This window comes from Onychomys torridus, chromosome X (assembly GCF_903995425.1).
Source record: "Onychomys torridus chromosome X, mOncTor1.1, whole genome shotgun sequence".
Lineage (NCBI taxonomy): Eukaryota > Metazoa > Chordata > Mammalia > Rodentia > Cricetidae > Onychomys > Onychomys torridus.
Genome location: NC_050466.1, coordinates 65,903,026 through 65,917,954, shown reverse-complemented (window position 1 = coordinate 65,917,954; position 14,929 = coordinate 65,903,026). Strand labels below are relative to the sequence as shown.

The 14,929-nt window shown below is 40.5% G+C and overlaps 1 protein-coding gene and 1 long non-coding RNA gene across 5 annotated transcripts in view; one reads left to right on the top strand and one right to left on the bottom strand.

The window, feature by feature from the left end:
• The window catches only part of Mbtps2 (membrane bound transcription factor peptidase, site 2), a 44,167-nt gene extending 29,727 nt beyond the window's left edge, over window positions 1-14,440 (bottom strand). The window contains exons 1-3 of one of the 2 annotated variants that reach the window (XM_036174936.1): window positions 14,234-14,440; window positions 9,665-9,813; window positions 7,559-7,751 (exon numbers count right to left, since the gene is read on the bottom strand). In XM_036174936.1, coding sequence (XP_036030829.1) covers window positions 7,559-7,751; window positions 9,665-9,813; window positions 14,234-14,308 — 417 coding nt within the window. In that variant the 5' untranslated portion in view covers window positions 14,309-14,440. The remainder of the gene's footprint in view (window positions 1-7,558; window positions 7,752-9,664; window positions 9,814-14,233) is intronic. The other variant, XM_036174937.1, reaches the window with a different exon arrangement.
• LOC118574189 overlaps window positions 13,962-14,929 on the top strand; it is a 48,044-nt gene continuing 47,076 nt past the window's right edge. For all 3 annotated transcript variants that reach the window (XR_004943697.1, XR_004943699.1, XR_004943698.1), the window contains exon 1: window positions 13,962-14,463. This is a non-coding gene — a long non-coding RNA (uncharacterized LOC118574189). The remainder of the gene's footprint in view (window positions 14,464-14,929) is intronic.

The following is a 14,929-nucleotide window of genomic DNA, read 5'->3' as shown; positions in this document are numbered from 1 at the left end:
TGCTGCAACTGGGGTGCACTTTCAACATCTCTGCATGACCCGTTCAATCCTCAGCCTGGAACTGCCACTGAGGCTGCACCTTAACCAATGGCCTTTCCTGGCCTCTTACAGTGCCATGCCTCAGCTGCTCTCCATGACCCCTTCATGCCTTCAAAACCAGTACCACCTGGGTGGGTGACTCTTACACTACCAAGTTCGGTGGCCAGCACAATGTACAAGCTAGGATGCCTCTGGAACACCGCTTCTCTGTGCTCTCCAGAAACACTTCCCAGAAGATGTCACCCTAACAATGCTGGTCTCTTCTTAATCAATGACAGGTTCTCCGCTCCCGCCGACTAGCATCAAGTATCCAAGCACACTGCAAAGGTTTTGCTTTAGTAGTTCTGATATCTTGTTAATCACAGCTGAATCTTCCACCCCAGCTAACCACAATGACAGAACTAAAATAGCAAATGGCCCTGATAGTCTTTAATGTTCCCTCTAAAACTTCACAAGCCAGGCCTCCATCCTCTGCACTGCTGTCAAATTCATTTCCCCCATGTTTCCACAGAACATCCCACCCAGATCTCAATGCTCTGTGGCTTTTCAAGCCCAAATTTCCAAAGTCCTTCCACAATCTTCCCAAAACATGGTCAAGTCTGTCACAGTAGTACCCTATAATCCTGGTACCTTTGTCTTAGTTAGGGTTTCTATTGCTGTAACACCATGACAAAAAAACAAGATGGGGAGGAAAGCGTTTATTTGGCTTACACTTCCATATTGCTGTTCATCACTGAAGGAAAACAGGACAGGAACTCAAACAAGACAGAAACCTGGAAGCACAGGTAATGCTTATTTTACTGGCTTGCTCATGGCTTGTTAAACCTGCTTTCTTTTTTTAAATTAATTAATTTATTTTTCTATTATCAGCTTGATACAGTATAAATTCTTATCCTAATAGTGAAATGTTTCTTTGAGGCTTGCCCAGTAATTGAGTAAAACCAAAACTTATTATAAGCCACAGTCATCCTAGGGTCCCCCCAGCTATATAGCCTCCCTGGTTCTGTGGGTTGCAGTCTGATTTTTCTTTGCTTTATGTCTAGAATCCACTTATGAGTGAGTACATACCATGTTTGTCCTTCTCAGTCTGGTTACCTCACTCAGGATGATTTTTTTCTAGTTCCATCCATTTGCCTGCAAACCTCATGACGTCATTGTTTTTCTCTGCTGAGTAGTACTCCACTGTGTGTATGTACCACATTTTCTTTATCCATTCTTCAGTTGAAGGGCATCTAGGCTATTTCCAGGTTCTGGCTATTACAAATAGTGCTGCTATGAACATAGCTGAGCAAGTGTCCTTGTGGTGTGATTGAGCATTCCTTGGGTATATGCCCAAGAGTGGTATTAAGCCTGCTTTCTTATAGATCCCAGGGCCACTAGCCCAGGGATGGCACCACCCACAATGGGCTGGGCCCTCCCCCATTGATCCCTAATTAAGAAAATGTCCTACAGCTGGATCTTATGGAGGTGTTTTCTAAATTGAGGATTCCCTTCTCTCTGATGACTCTAGCTTGTTGACATAAGACTAGCCAGCATGGATCTATATATCTTATCAAGCTGCTTTCTTAAAAACAGACTTACCTATATCTTTAGGAAAGCTCATTTTATTCAAATCTGCAGCCTCAGTAGTCTATTCATGACCCAACTTGTTTTTTCCTGATGTAATTCATATATTAGTTTTTTTTTTTTTGGAGCCGAGGATCGAACCCAGGTCCTTGCACTTGCTCGGCAAGCGCTCTACCACTGAACTAAATCTCCAACCTATTTGTTGTTTTATTTGAAACAGAGTGACATGCAAATTGGTAGGGAGACTAGCTTGATGTTGAACTTACAGTGATCCTCCTGCACTGTCACACTCAGCCGTATTCCTCTCTTACGAGTCTGTTAATTACACTTCAAACACTAGTATTGGTCCTTTGTAATACATGTCAGAAATGTATCCTCCATTTTATTTGCCATGTCATCTTACTTTGCTTTTAGTTTTTGGTATTAAAAAAACTTAGGGGTACCAAATCTAACAATATTCAATATTTCCTAAAACATCAAGACTGACTTTAAATGTAAACCATGGACCCTGGGTGATAACGGCCCATTGGTTTAGATTTACCAACAGTAACAAGTGGACCACTCTGGTTGGGGCAGCTGTGTCTGTGTGGGAAGTACATGGGAAATTTCTGTATTTCCTCTCAATACTGCTATAAACTTAAACCTGCTCTAAAAATAACATTTAAAAATCAAAAATAACTGAGAACAAAGAAACACTGTTTACTGTTACATAAAAACATCCCATAGTTCTGATGTTAGTTTTATGTCTTCCTCATTCTATGTTCACATGAATGAAGAGGCTGATTCTTCCTTTTCCTTCCAGGACTTTTGTGACCCTGAGTTTTACCACTCTCTCAATCAGACTTTGTTTGGGGGCTGCCCAGCAGATGTGTTTCACTTTTTAAGCCTTGATCCAAGAGGGGTTTTCCGAAGAGTGTGGTTCAGTCATTTTTGAAAGTCCACTGATTCCAAGTGTCCATGGTCTGATTATGAAACCCGTTTTCATAATCAACATTCTTAGTGTGTGCACGCACGCTATCTTGTTACATGGAATCTCACTGAATGACTTTTTTCTCCCACAAGTATCAGTGTCCCTTGTGTTCCACCATTTTTCCATTCCCATGCTGGGTAACTCATCTGTTCAGCTTAGTAGCTTCTCTGTTTCTGAGGCCTCTTTAAATGTTTTCCCTTAAGATTAGCTCTCATACATGCCATCTAGCTCACAAAACAACCCACACCAAAGCACAGCTTGCTTTTATTTCAAATAACTCACTTCATTTTATGCAACTAGCTCTTCATTCCTTCTCTACATTATCTTCTGGATACACTAATAAGTAAGACAAGGTAAGAGGTCTGAGCTTGTGACTGACTATAGCAACAGATGGCAAGTCTTATTGCCTGGCAACAGTACAAGATGACCATCTGTCTCTAATATGATTGCACAGAGTATTAGATGTACCAGAACACTGAATGCAGAATACTCTTTCAACAGCACACAGTGCCAGGGTTGTGGGAATTAATACTGAACAAGGCTGCCGGGAATTAGAGAGGAAGCCAGAAGTATGTTTCTTAAGCTCCAAGGGCTATATCAAAAACAAGAGACAAGGCATTTTTAAAATTATATACAAATATGCACGGTAGACTATAGGGCTTCTGGTTTTTTAATGGTTCCAAAGTACAGCACACTTGGTATTTTTATGAACACTGAATAAACTGAGAAGCAAAGAGAAGAATAATTTCTTCTCTACATGACAATTGCCACTGGAATTCTCTCAGGCAGACAGACTAATGATCAGATTTTCTCTAAAAGAGCTTCCTTCCCTCATCTTTTTGAACACTAACTAGTTGTATAGCACCCTCCAGCTTCACATTAAATTAGTCACTGTCTGAGAATTGTAAGGAAAAACCATCACCTTTATTCGCATTTTCTCCCCTTTAAAAACTGCTTGAAAATTTCATACATACAGATAACATGTTTTGATCAAATCCACCCTCCAGTCCCAAGCCTCCAACTCCTTCCTTATCCCATCACCACTTTTTCCTTCCAACTTCATCTGTTCTTTTTTTTTTAATCCACTGAATCCTTTTATGTGCATGGGTGTAGGACCATCTTCTGCATGGGTAGCCTCTCAGGGGCCTTCATTCTCTTTACCACAAATTTAGTTTAGATCCTTATTACTTCTAATGTGAATCATTCCATCTGTACTCTTAAATGGTCTCCCCATCTTTGATCTAACTTTGGCTCATTTTGCACAGAACACTAATCTATAAGTAAAAGAGAAAATTTCTAGAAAGGTCTTTCACAGTCTAGATACTACCTATATCTCCCATCTTATCTCCTACGTTTCATACTGTTCTCTTACAATATGCTTACTTAAACTTTCACCATATTACTCATAGGGGCAGGCCAAAATTACATATACTTCTTTGAATGGATGACCCAACCTATCTACTCACCTGTTTCCCCCTCTTACTCCTCAAATTGAATCCAGGGCTTAATGCATGCTAGGCAAGTGATTATGGAATTATGCCTCCCAACACTTTCTTTTACTTTTTACTTTGGGAGAGGTTCTCACTAAGTGGCCCTTGTTGGACTTAAACTTGCTTTATAGCCAAGCAAGCTTGCAATCCTCCTGCCTCAGCCTCCTGAGTAGCTGGATTTATAGGCCTGCATCACTAGGCCTAGCTTTTATTTGTCTTTTTAAAAGAGCACAACATAATATGCATAGACTCTTATCATCACGGATGATGGACACACTATTTCCTAACTGTCACCATGGGCAAATGATGTAATGTCTCTGGGCTTTGGTTTTCTCATCTGTAAGTCAAGGAGAACAAAATAAACTTCTTGAGTGTATTCTGCCTATTGTTAGAGGTTTTTTTTTTTTTTTTTTGGTCTTGCTTGGCCCACGGTCAGGACAAATTTTTCTTACCCGCCAGTCCCACAGCCGCTCAGATCCAATCAAGTAAATACATAGAGACTTATATTACTTATAAACTGTATGACCGTGGCAGGCTTTTTGTTAACTGTTTTATATCTTAAATTAACCCATTTTTATTAATCTATAAGTTGCCATGTGGCTCGTGGCTTACCCGTATATTAACATCTGTTTCTCATCATGGCAGCTGGCAGCATCTCTCTGCCTCAGTCTCCCATTTCCCAGAATTCTCCTCTCTCCTTGTCCCGCCTATACTTCCTGCCTGGCTACTGGCCAATCAGCACTTTATTTATCAACCAATCATCCACAACATCTGCCTACTAGCCATGTTCTGAGACAACAAAATCAGACACATACGGAAATCTCATATGGAAAACATTGCTCATTACCTACTTATTTATGATCACTATGATAATTCCCCCTGTGTTCCATGTTACAGTGATCCTTCTATTCCTGAGGTGCTTAGTTCTTGAGTTCCATCTTCCCTTTCCAGGCTTCCCTTTCCAGGACATATGAACTGTCCTCACTTTTTTTGCTCTCTTCTTTCCTAGTGCCAGATACACCTTAGATTCTTTTTGTTGCCATAGCACCTTGTATAATGTCCAATCAAACTGGGCAGTGGTGGCGCACGCTTTTAATCCCAGCACTCGGGAGGCAGAGGCAGACAGACCTCTGTGAGTTCGAGGCCAGCCTGGCCTACAAAGCAAGTTCCATGACAGGCTTCAAAAGCTACACAAAGAAACCCTATCTCAAAAAAAAAGTACAATCAAATAACAATCATAGCATCTCACCTTCTAGACTAAAAGTTCCATGAGTGTGAGCACTGGGTTTTGTTCCCCAGGGAACTGGAACTCAGTACATGGCCAGTAAGCAGGACGTACTCATATATGTTTAGTGATGAAATACAACATGTCTTATGCAGCTTCACCTGACAAAACGTCTCAACTTCTAAGAAAGAGTTATGACCATCTTTTACTGTTACTCTCACTGGTTGATAAATAAAGCTGTTTGGCCAATGGCAAAGCAGAATAAGGTTAGGCAGTACATTCAAATAAAGACAGAGATGAAGAAGGGCAGAATCAAGGCAGATGCTGTGAGCTGCCCAAGAAGCAAGATGTGATAGAACCAGTAAGTCACAGGCCATGTAGAGATACACAGATTAATAAAATTGGTTAATTTAAATGTAGAGCTGGCTAGTAATAAGCTTGGGCCATCATCCAAGCATTTATAATTAAAACAACCCTCTGAGTGATTATTTGGAAATGGCTACGAGACAGGGCAGGGCAGAGAAAAGCCTCTATTTACATTTGGCATCCAAAGTGGGGCTTGAACCCATGACCCTGGAATTAAGAGTCTCATGTTCTACTGACTGAGTATTACTCTATAAATCACATTTAAGTTTTTCCCCATTGTTCTAGCTTAGGAGAGGTCATTTCTTCTTTTTTTAAAAGATCTGTTCCTAATCCTTAAATGTCCTATTAACAAGAACATGATTAAATGCAACATTTATAACTCATGGAATGGAAAGTACAAGTATAAAAATGTGAGTTAGAAATACATAAATAAAAGTTGAAGAAATATGAAGTAAAAGTGAGGCAATGTCGAGCACTCTTGCAAACTGAAGAAAGCAAAAGGTAGGAGATAATAGCAGGGGCTTCTGCTCAGGAGTAGAAAACTTGGTTTACATGCATGATGCTGTACTTTCAAACCCCAGTATTGCCAAAAGATATAAGCCTACACTTGTGCTTTAAAATAAGAATTACTATATCTTGCAAGCAAAGGAATAAAACCTAGCACATTATTTTTTTTATATTAAGAAATCACAAGGTAGAGACTGGAAAGATGGATCAGCAGTTAAGAGCACTTGCTGCAGTGGATGGATCTAGAAAATATCATCCTGAGTGAGGTAACCCAAACCCAGAAGGACAAACATGGTATGTACTCACTCATAAATGGATTCTAGATGTAAAGCAAAGAACAATCAGATTGTAACCCACAGAACCAGGGAGGCTATATATATATATATAGCAGGGGGGACCCTAGGATGACTGTGGCTTATAATAAGTTTGGTTTTACTCAATTACTGGGCAAGCCTCAAAGAAACATTTCACTATTAGGATAAGAATTTATACTGTATCAAGCTGATAACAGAAAAATAACTAAATAAATTAAAATTTTTTAAAAAGATACAAACAATTAAAAAAAATCACGGGTTGGAGATTTAGCTCAGTGGAAAAGCACTTGCCTAGCACGCGCAAGGCCCTGGGTTCGATCCTCAGCTCAAAAAAAAAATCACTTGTTGCTTTTGAAGAGGACCAAGATTTGGTTCCTAGCATCCACATAGTAGCTCACAACTGTCTGTAACTACAGTTCCAGGGAATTCAATGCCACATAAAATAAAATAAATAATTTTTTAAAAAATTCACAACATAGGTGTAGTGACTCATATCTGAAATTTCAACACTTGGGAGACTGAGGCAGGATGATCGCCATTGAGTTCAAGGGCAGCTTAGGCTACATAGCAAGTTCTAGGCTAGTCCAGGTAACAGCGTGAGAGCCAGTTTCAAAGAAACGACAGTGATCATTCAAAAATGTCTTATACCTTTACCCCCAACTCTAGCCTTATACTTTTAATTTAAAGATTATTGATTACATTCTGAAAAACCATGAAAAGGACAGGGAATGTTGCACAGCATTAAGATGCAGTTTATTTCCATGTTATAGACATCTTAAGTCAGAATGCCTACTCCTTGCAATCACATCTCAAGAAGACAACCTGAGTTGAGAGGAACCTGTAATGGCTGCCTTGTCTTATAAGTGGTTAATTTATTCTCTGCTACAGGTATTGCCACTGACTGACATCAAATACTGTGACACTTTCTGCTAATCTTGTACTAATGGTTTGTGGTTAAATGTGTAATTTTAAAAATTATGAGGTGTTTTACTTTCATGTTTATGCTATACATTACAGCCATACTAGCCAGAAAATTTTATCTGTGTTTTCAGCAGTTTAAAGCAAAAAAGAGTAAACTTACCACAACTTGCAACACCTGTTCATTGTGAAGAGAGGAGGAAGAGGAAGATGAAGAAGAGGAAGATGAGGAAGAGGAGGAAGAGGAAGAAGAAGAGTCAGCCATCATCTGTGCCAAAGTCTGCATCAGTGTTTTTCCAAGGAGAAAAAAGGAGCTGAACATGGCAATTACGCCAAACACCATTCCAAAATTGAACCTGGCAACAAGGACAAAAACAAACATGTAAGTGTACAATTCTTCACAATGCATACACTCACAAAAGTAACTGACTGGCCATGTTTCACAACTTTTAAACAATGGGTAAAAAGATCAATAGCTTGCCTTATTTTCTCCATCTAAACTAACTGACTCACAGACAGTTCTAACAAACTAAAATACTCTGATACCCCAAAAGAGCTGAATATTGTTGCCAATTTAAAAAGGGGGCTGGGGCATTTCCTCTCCATTTGATCATTTATATAGCACTGTTTTGATTGTTTTTAATATAGTTAGGAATGCTCTTAACATTGGGGCATGCATTCATTTTTCATCCATTCTGTTTGTATCTTATTTTAGCTTCACTTTGTGATAAAGTAGTTTAAATATCAATGGAGTCAAATTTAAGTTTTATTATTCTGCTGTTTTAATCATTAAAATTATGCTTCTATAGTTGGGACTGATCTGTTCCTTTTTATAAGTTCTGTTGTGAAATTTAAAGTTGTAGAATTGTTTGTAGTAGTATTATTTCTGTTTTATTGTTCACAGACTCTGAAGTATTATCTTTTTTCTATTATTATTATTATTATTATTATTATTATTATTTTGGGTTTTTTTGAGATAGGGTTTCTCTGTGTTGTTTTGGTGCCTGTCCTGGATCTCGCTCTGTAGACCAGCCTGTCCTGGGACTCACAGAGATCCGCCTGGCTCTACCTCCCAAGTGCTGGCTGGGATTAAAGGCATGTGCTACCACCGCCCGGCTCAATTACTATTTTTAGTTACTATTACTGTTTTTTCTTACTCATTCATGGCCTAGGCTTAATCAATTTTATTAGTCTTTTCAGAGAATTGAATTTTAGGTTTGCCTATTTTTATTACTGTGTACTTTTTTTATTAATTATTTACATTTAGCTCGAACACATTTGGAACTTACATTTGCATATTTGTGTAATATATATACACACATATCATCTATCTATCTATCTATCTATCTATCTATATATATATAGAGAGAGAGGGGTAAGAGGGAGAGAGAGAGAGAGAGTGAGAGACAGAGAGAGAGAGAGAGGGAGAGGGAGGGAGGGAGGGAGAAGGAGAGGGAGAGAGAGAGATGTCTCACTACATACCCCAGACTGGCCTGGAATTTGCTATGTTGTCCAGGCTTCCCTCAAATTCTCAATTCTCCCACTCAGTATTCTGAGTGGTGGGATTCCTGCTTGGAGCTTTATTTTTAACAAAAAGTAATTTGAAGTACACTATTCACAAACCCAAATTTCTCTTAACTAAGAACCTGTTATGGGGAGCTGGTGATATGGTTAAGAGGTGAAGAGCACTGGCTGCTCTTGCAGAACACCCAGGTTCAGTTCCTAGTACCACATAATCAGCTCACAACTGTCTGCCACTCCAGTTCCAGGGACCCCATACCTGCCTGGCTCCTGCATGCAGGTGGTACACATTCAGCAAAACAAACATACAAAATACAAAATAAATACATCTTTTAAAAAAGAAATTGTTAGGATATTAGGTATCCCAAAGACCATGAAAATACAAAACCATAAATTTCCCTAAGTATCTTATTTACTTATTTATTTTGTTTTATTTTTACTTTAGTTGTGTCCTTTGGAAGAACACCAAATGCTCTTAACTGCTGAACCACCTCTCCAGCCTCCTCTATTTTATTTTTTTGCTTGTTTGAGACAGGTTCTCATGCAGCTCAGACTGGTCTCAAACTTGAAATCTTTTAGGATAGCCTGGAATAAGAGGTATGCACCACTATGGTCAGGTGCCATGATTTTCAATGTATGAAAAAGCACAATGATACAATTGCTTAAATATAAATATATTTAAGCTATTTCTGATGATGATAATTTAATTAAATTACTAATAACCCCCCAAATTAAAGATGAACAGTACCATTGGTAAAGCATCCTTGCTTTCCGCCGTCCCCAACTGTAAAAGGCACGATTAAAAACTGAAGTTTGCCATCTTATATGAAAAGGAGAGATGCTCAATCCATTTTTTCCCAGCCAGTCTTCATAAGAATGTTTAAAATACACAGATGACTAAGAGAAAGAAAAGTTCAGCATCACTCAAATTTGAAGGACAGATTTATAACATAAATAAAGAACTAAATAAAGGTTAAAAATAAAGAAAATAAGTACTGTATAAGAAATCAAGATGTTAGTGGCTCAACAACAGTGGTTCTCACCCTTCCTAATGCTGCAACCTCATGTGGTGGTGACCCCCAACCACAAAATTATTTCATAGCTACATCATAGCTGTAAGTTTGCTACTGTTAGGAATTGTAATGTAAATATCTGTGTTTTCTAATGGTCTTAAGTGACCCACGTGAGAGAGCCATTCAACTCCGCCCACCAAAGGGGTTTCAACCCATAGGTTGAGAAATCACTGGTTTAGTTTTTTTGTTTTGTTTTGTTTTATTTTGTTTTGTTTTGTTTTGAAGACAGGGTTTCTCTGTGTAGCTTTGTGCCTTTCCTGGAACTCACTCTGTAGACCAGGCTGGCCTCGAACTCACAGAGATCCGCCTGGTTCTGCCTCCCGAGTGCTAAGATTAAAGGTGTGCGTCACCACCACCCGAATTATAGTATTTTTTGAGATAGTTTCACATAACCCAAGCTGGCCTCTAGTTTACATGTAGTCCTCTTGACTCCCCCTTCTAAGTTCTGAGATTACAGGCATATGGCAACATGTCTGGTTACATAGTATTGGGAGGAGCAAACCTAGGATTTTGTGCATGCTAGACAAGGGCTCCACAAACAGAGCCACAATCCCCACCTCAAATATTTATAATCTTAAAACCTTACATTTATTCTTCAAAGTATTAAAGGTCTTGGGTTAACTAGGCAGATGGGTTAGAGTCCAGAGAAATATAGTCCAAGAGCAAAATCTGACTTATAGCCTACAATATAAGAATAGTTTTTATTTTTTCAGAGCTGAGGACTGAACTCAGGGCAAGCGCTCTACCACTGAGCTAAATCCCCAACCCCTCAGTTTTTAATTTTTAAGGGATTATTTCTTTAAAAAAAAAACAAAAAACTGCTGGGCTTTAATTTGGCTCACAGCTCCAGGGTATAGCCCATCATGGAGCAAAAGCTATGGCAGATAGAGGTTGAGGAGGTTGGTGGTTGAGGCAGCTGGTAAGATTGCATGCAGTCGGGGGGCAGAAAGAGATGAAAGCTTGTGCTTAGGGGCTTCCTCTTTTTTTGTTCAGTCCAGGACCCCATCCCATGGGAATAGTACTTCTTACATTTGGGGTGGGTTTTTTCCCTCAATTATCCTAATCTAGAAAATCTCTTGCAGCTACATTCACTCAGGGAATTGTTTCCATGGTGATTCTAAATCCCACTAAACCAATAATCAAAAGTAGCCAGCAGTGGTGTGTGCTTGTAATCCCATCACTTCACTGGAGAAGGAAAGGCAGAAGTATCTCTGCAAGTTCACAGCCAGCATGGTTGACATTGTGAGTTCCAGGCCAGCCAGACACACATAGAGAAATGCTGTCTCAATCCTGTCTCTTCTAAATATACAACAAAACCCAAGAATATGTAACAGAGATCCCATGAACCATAAAGCTTAAGATACTTACTATTCCAGCCCTTAAAAATATCCCAACCTTGCCAGGTGGTGGTGGCACACAACTTTGATCCCAGCACTGTGGAGGCAGAGGTAGGTAGATCTCCATGGATTCAAGGGCAGCCTGGTCTACAGATTGAGTTCCAGGAGATCCAGGGCTACACAGAGAAACCTTGTCTCTGGGGGGAAAAAAAAAACAAACCTGACCTCTGCTTACAACCATGAAGACCGTAAGAAATATGTGAGTCAAAAATGCAAGCCACATATAATTTTAAACTGCCTAGTCACCAAATTTTAAGGATTCATTTTCATGTATTTGTAATCTGTAATATCCAAGCTATCATTTTAATGTGTAATCAACATTAGAACACTGAGACACTTGTTTCTAGTATTCTTTGAAATGTGGTATCAAAATTATACTCATAGCACATCTCTATTCAGACAAGCTTTTTCAAATGCTAGGTAGCCACATACAGCTAATAACTACTACAGTGGACAACACAGGTTTATTTTATTGCCACAGGATGGAAAGAAGTCTTTTGAGATCCTTTTTTGACTTCCAGTGGATTCTACAGAAGAGCTAGCTTAGTTTGAATTGGTATATCTAAGTAAGCCTCAAGTTAAACCAACTTTGACCAAATCAAAGTACAAAATTTACCCACTGTCCTCTTGGTCTCAGTAGCAGCTCTTAAATCTCCCCAGGGGCTACAGTGATAGCTGCTGATAAACAGTCACAAGAGTCTTATCTTTTAGAAAGGCTGAAGTCCTTGACTAAGGTAGACCTATAGATACCAAGGCAGTCACAGAAAGCACTGTAAGTACTGTACTGTCATCTGCATACAAAATGCATTTGTCCTACAAGGCTACTTCAGCTCTTTTTTCATCGTAAGAAACAACCTGAGTCTGAATACCAGTATCTGTAATTGTCTCTCCTGTCTTCTGATGGCATTTTAAGTTTGCTTGTTTTCTAGGACTTCACAAGGAGATTGGCACATCTGTGCAGTAACAGTCCACTGTGGAAAGCTAGAAAAATCAACAGTAGAACAGCAAACCAAGAGAAGGTGAATGTTCTAAAAGGCGAGGTCTCAGGCACTGGAAAGACAGCTTAACCCATAAAGCACTGGCTGCTCTTCCAGAGGACCCAGATTCAAATCCCAGTACCCACATGGTGGTTAAGAACCACCTTTAACTCTACTTCCAGGGGATCTTACAACCTCTTCTGGCCACCAAGGGCACTGAATGCATGTAGTGTTCATACAAGCAGACAAAACAGCCATATACCCTCTTTTTTTTTTTGAGCTGAGAATCGAACCCAGGTCCCCAACCCCTCCCCCCCCTTTTTAAGGCAAGATCTTAACCCCAGACACTGATCAGTGCCATTGCTCAGAGGTTGACACTTTCATGTAGAGGATGCCTCAGAAATTAAAGCCACATCCTTATCACTCACTTGCTTGACCTGGGACTGACTGTACAAGATTGATGAGTTCTTTTTATTTGGATTTTTTTCCACATATGAAACAAGAAGAAACCACATGGCTTTTTCTTTTGAAACCAGTCACCAAATCACTGTGGCCTGTGTTGCTAAACACTATGCCAAATCCATCAGTGATTTACAAACAAATGTGCAGAGAAATCAGCGGGGAATCCTGTTAAGCTGCAGATTCTGATTGTACAGGTCTAGTGGTGAGATCTGAAATTCTGTCATTCTAACAAGTGCCCAGTACATCCAAGTGTTATTGGTCGTTGAACCTCAGATTTATGTAGTATATCATAGAGATGCATTAATATAATACTCTCCGTAATTCCAGGCGATTCTTCCTATTGTTATCCCTATTTAAAGACAAGAAATGGAGCACAGGTAGTTATTTGCCCAAGGTCACAAAGGTTAGGAATTGGCAGAGCCTAGTTCTCCTAAGGGCTACACTTCATAGATCTGGCTTTAAAATTAAATATGGCAAAGAAGCACAAGGGCCATTTCATTTTATTGTTATCTAAGACACAATGCCATGAGGCATTTTGTTTAAAAGAACACATGAAGGTTTTACTATTCATGATTTTAATTTTTAAACCCTTGGGAATTTCTATGTTCGTATTCTTGACACCCATTCCATTCTGAAGGTGTCTAAAGCACGTGCTCAGGCAACTGTTGAAATTTCTTACCATTCCAACACCCACAACACTCAAAAAATGCACTGTATGCCCAGGGTGTGTGTCGTCACCATGAAGAAGGGAGTGTAGGGTGTAAATTAGAATTTGAGTAGAACATGTGGCTATCTAAATTCTTAGTACTTAAGCATGCTACTTTAAAGCATGGTCTGTGGGTCAGCACTATCGGCAGGGCAGAGGAACTGGTTGGAAAAACAGAATCTTAGCTTTCTTTCCAGATCTGCTGAATCAGAATCTAAATTTTAACCGGAACCTCGGATACATTTGTACACTTTCGAGTTTGACAACGGTGATTTAAATCACGATTTGAATTTGATTTATCCCAATACCAGCAGTGTCTCTCCGGTTGTAACCTTAGCACCAAGAAGGAAAACAATGCCTTTTCCTAAGCGGATGTTTTAGTTTCTTTCCTCCTTCGAGCCCTGCCTCCCAAGCCCACACCACAGGCTCCTCCCGGGAAGGAGCCAAAAGCTGCAGGGACCCGGCGCCCGCAATGCGGCAGCGGCGCAGGCCGCCACACCCCTCCCGCAGCCTGCCCGGCTTTATTTACTCCGCCGGACGGATACACCACGCGGAAGGGTGTACGTAGACACCGCCGGCGGAGCGGGTTCCAGCCCCCCGCAGGAAACTTGGCAAGGGAGGAGAAAAGGCCTCAGGCAACACAGGACCACGCGCACCAGCCCTGGACTCTGCCGGCTAAAGCCTTAGGCCCGAGGCCCTCACCTTCAACACCAAGTCGGCCAGGTAGACGGCAGTCCAACCACCCACCACCACCACCACCAGCGACACCGGAATCATAGTAGCAGCGGATGGTCGGCGGGCCCCAGCGTCCTCCTTCTGCGATCCACAACCAGCCGACCGCCCGGTGCCTTACAGCCCCAGCACCCGCGCAGGAACCAAGTTGCTACCGGGTTCTTTGCCCGGGTGGCAACGTTTCCTTCCGGATCCTTCCGGTGAGGACACTCAGCCGGTTTTGCGAGTACCGGAAAACGCGTGTTTTGTTTGCTTGTTTTTTTCCCCTGGGACTCTCCGGCTCGGTAGTCTTAGAAGCACCTTGCTTTCGGTTGCCAGAGTGCCAGTGATTGCTTAGGCTTGACCCTCCCTCCTGTTTGCTCTCCTTTCTCACTGATTCTTATCTCCGGTTTGTTGTGCTTTTTTAACACAGCAGGGGTTTAACCACGTCTCTTTGTAACCGGTTTATTTACGGCGACATGTTTTGATAAGTGTAAATATTTGTGTACCTTAATCCAAATAAGTAACATGTCTATCCCTGGAATTTATTCCTAGCTTCCCTTCCTAGTCATCTGTGCCCCCTGTCCCCCCCCCCCCTTTTTTTCCCTTTCTTTCTTTCTTTCTCTCTCTCTCTCTCTCTCTCTCTCTCTTTCTTTCTTTCTTTCTTTCTTTTGGAGCTGAGGATCG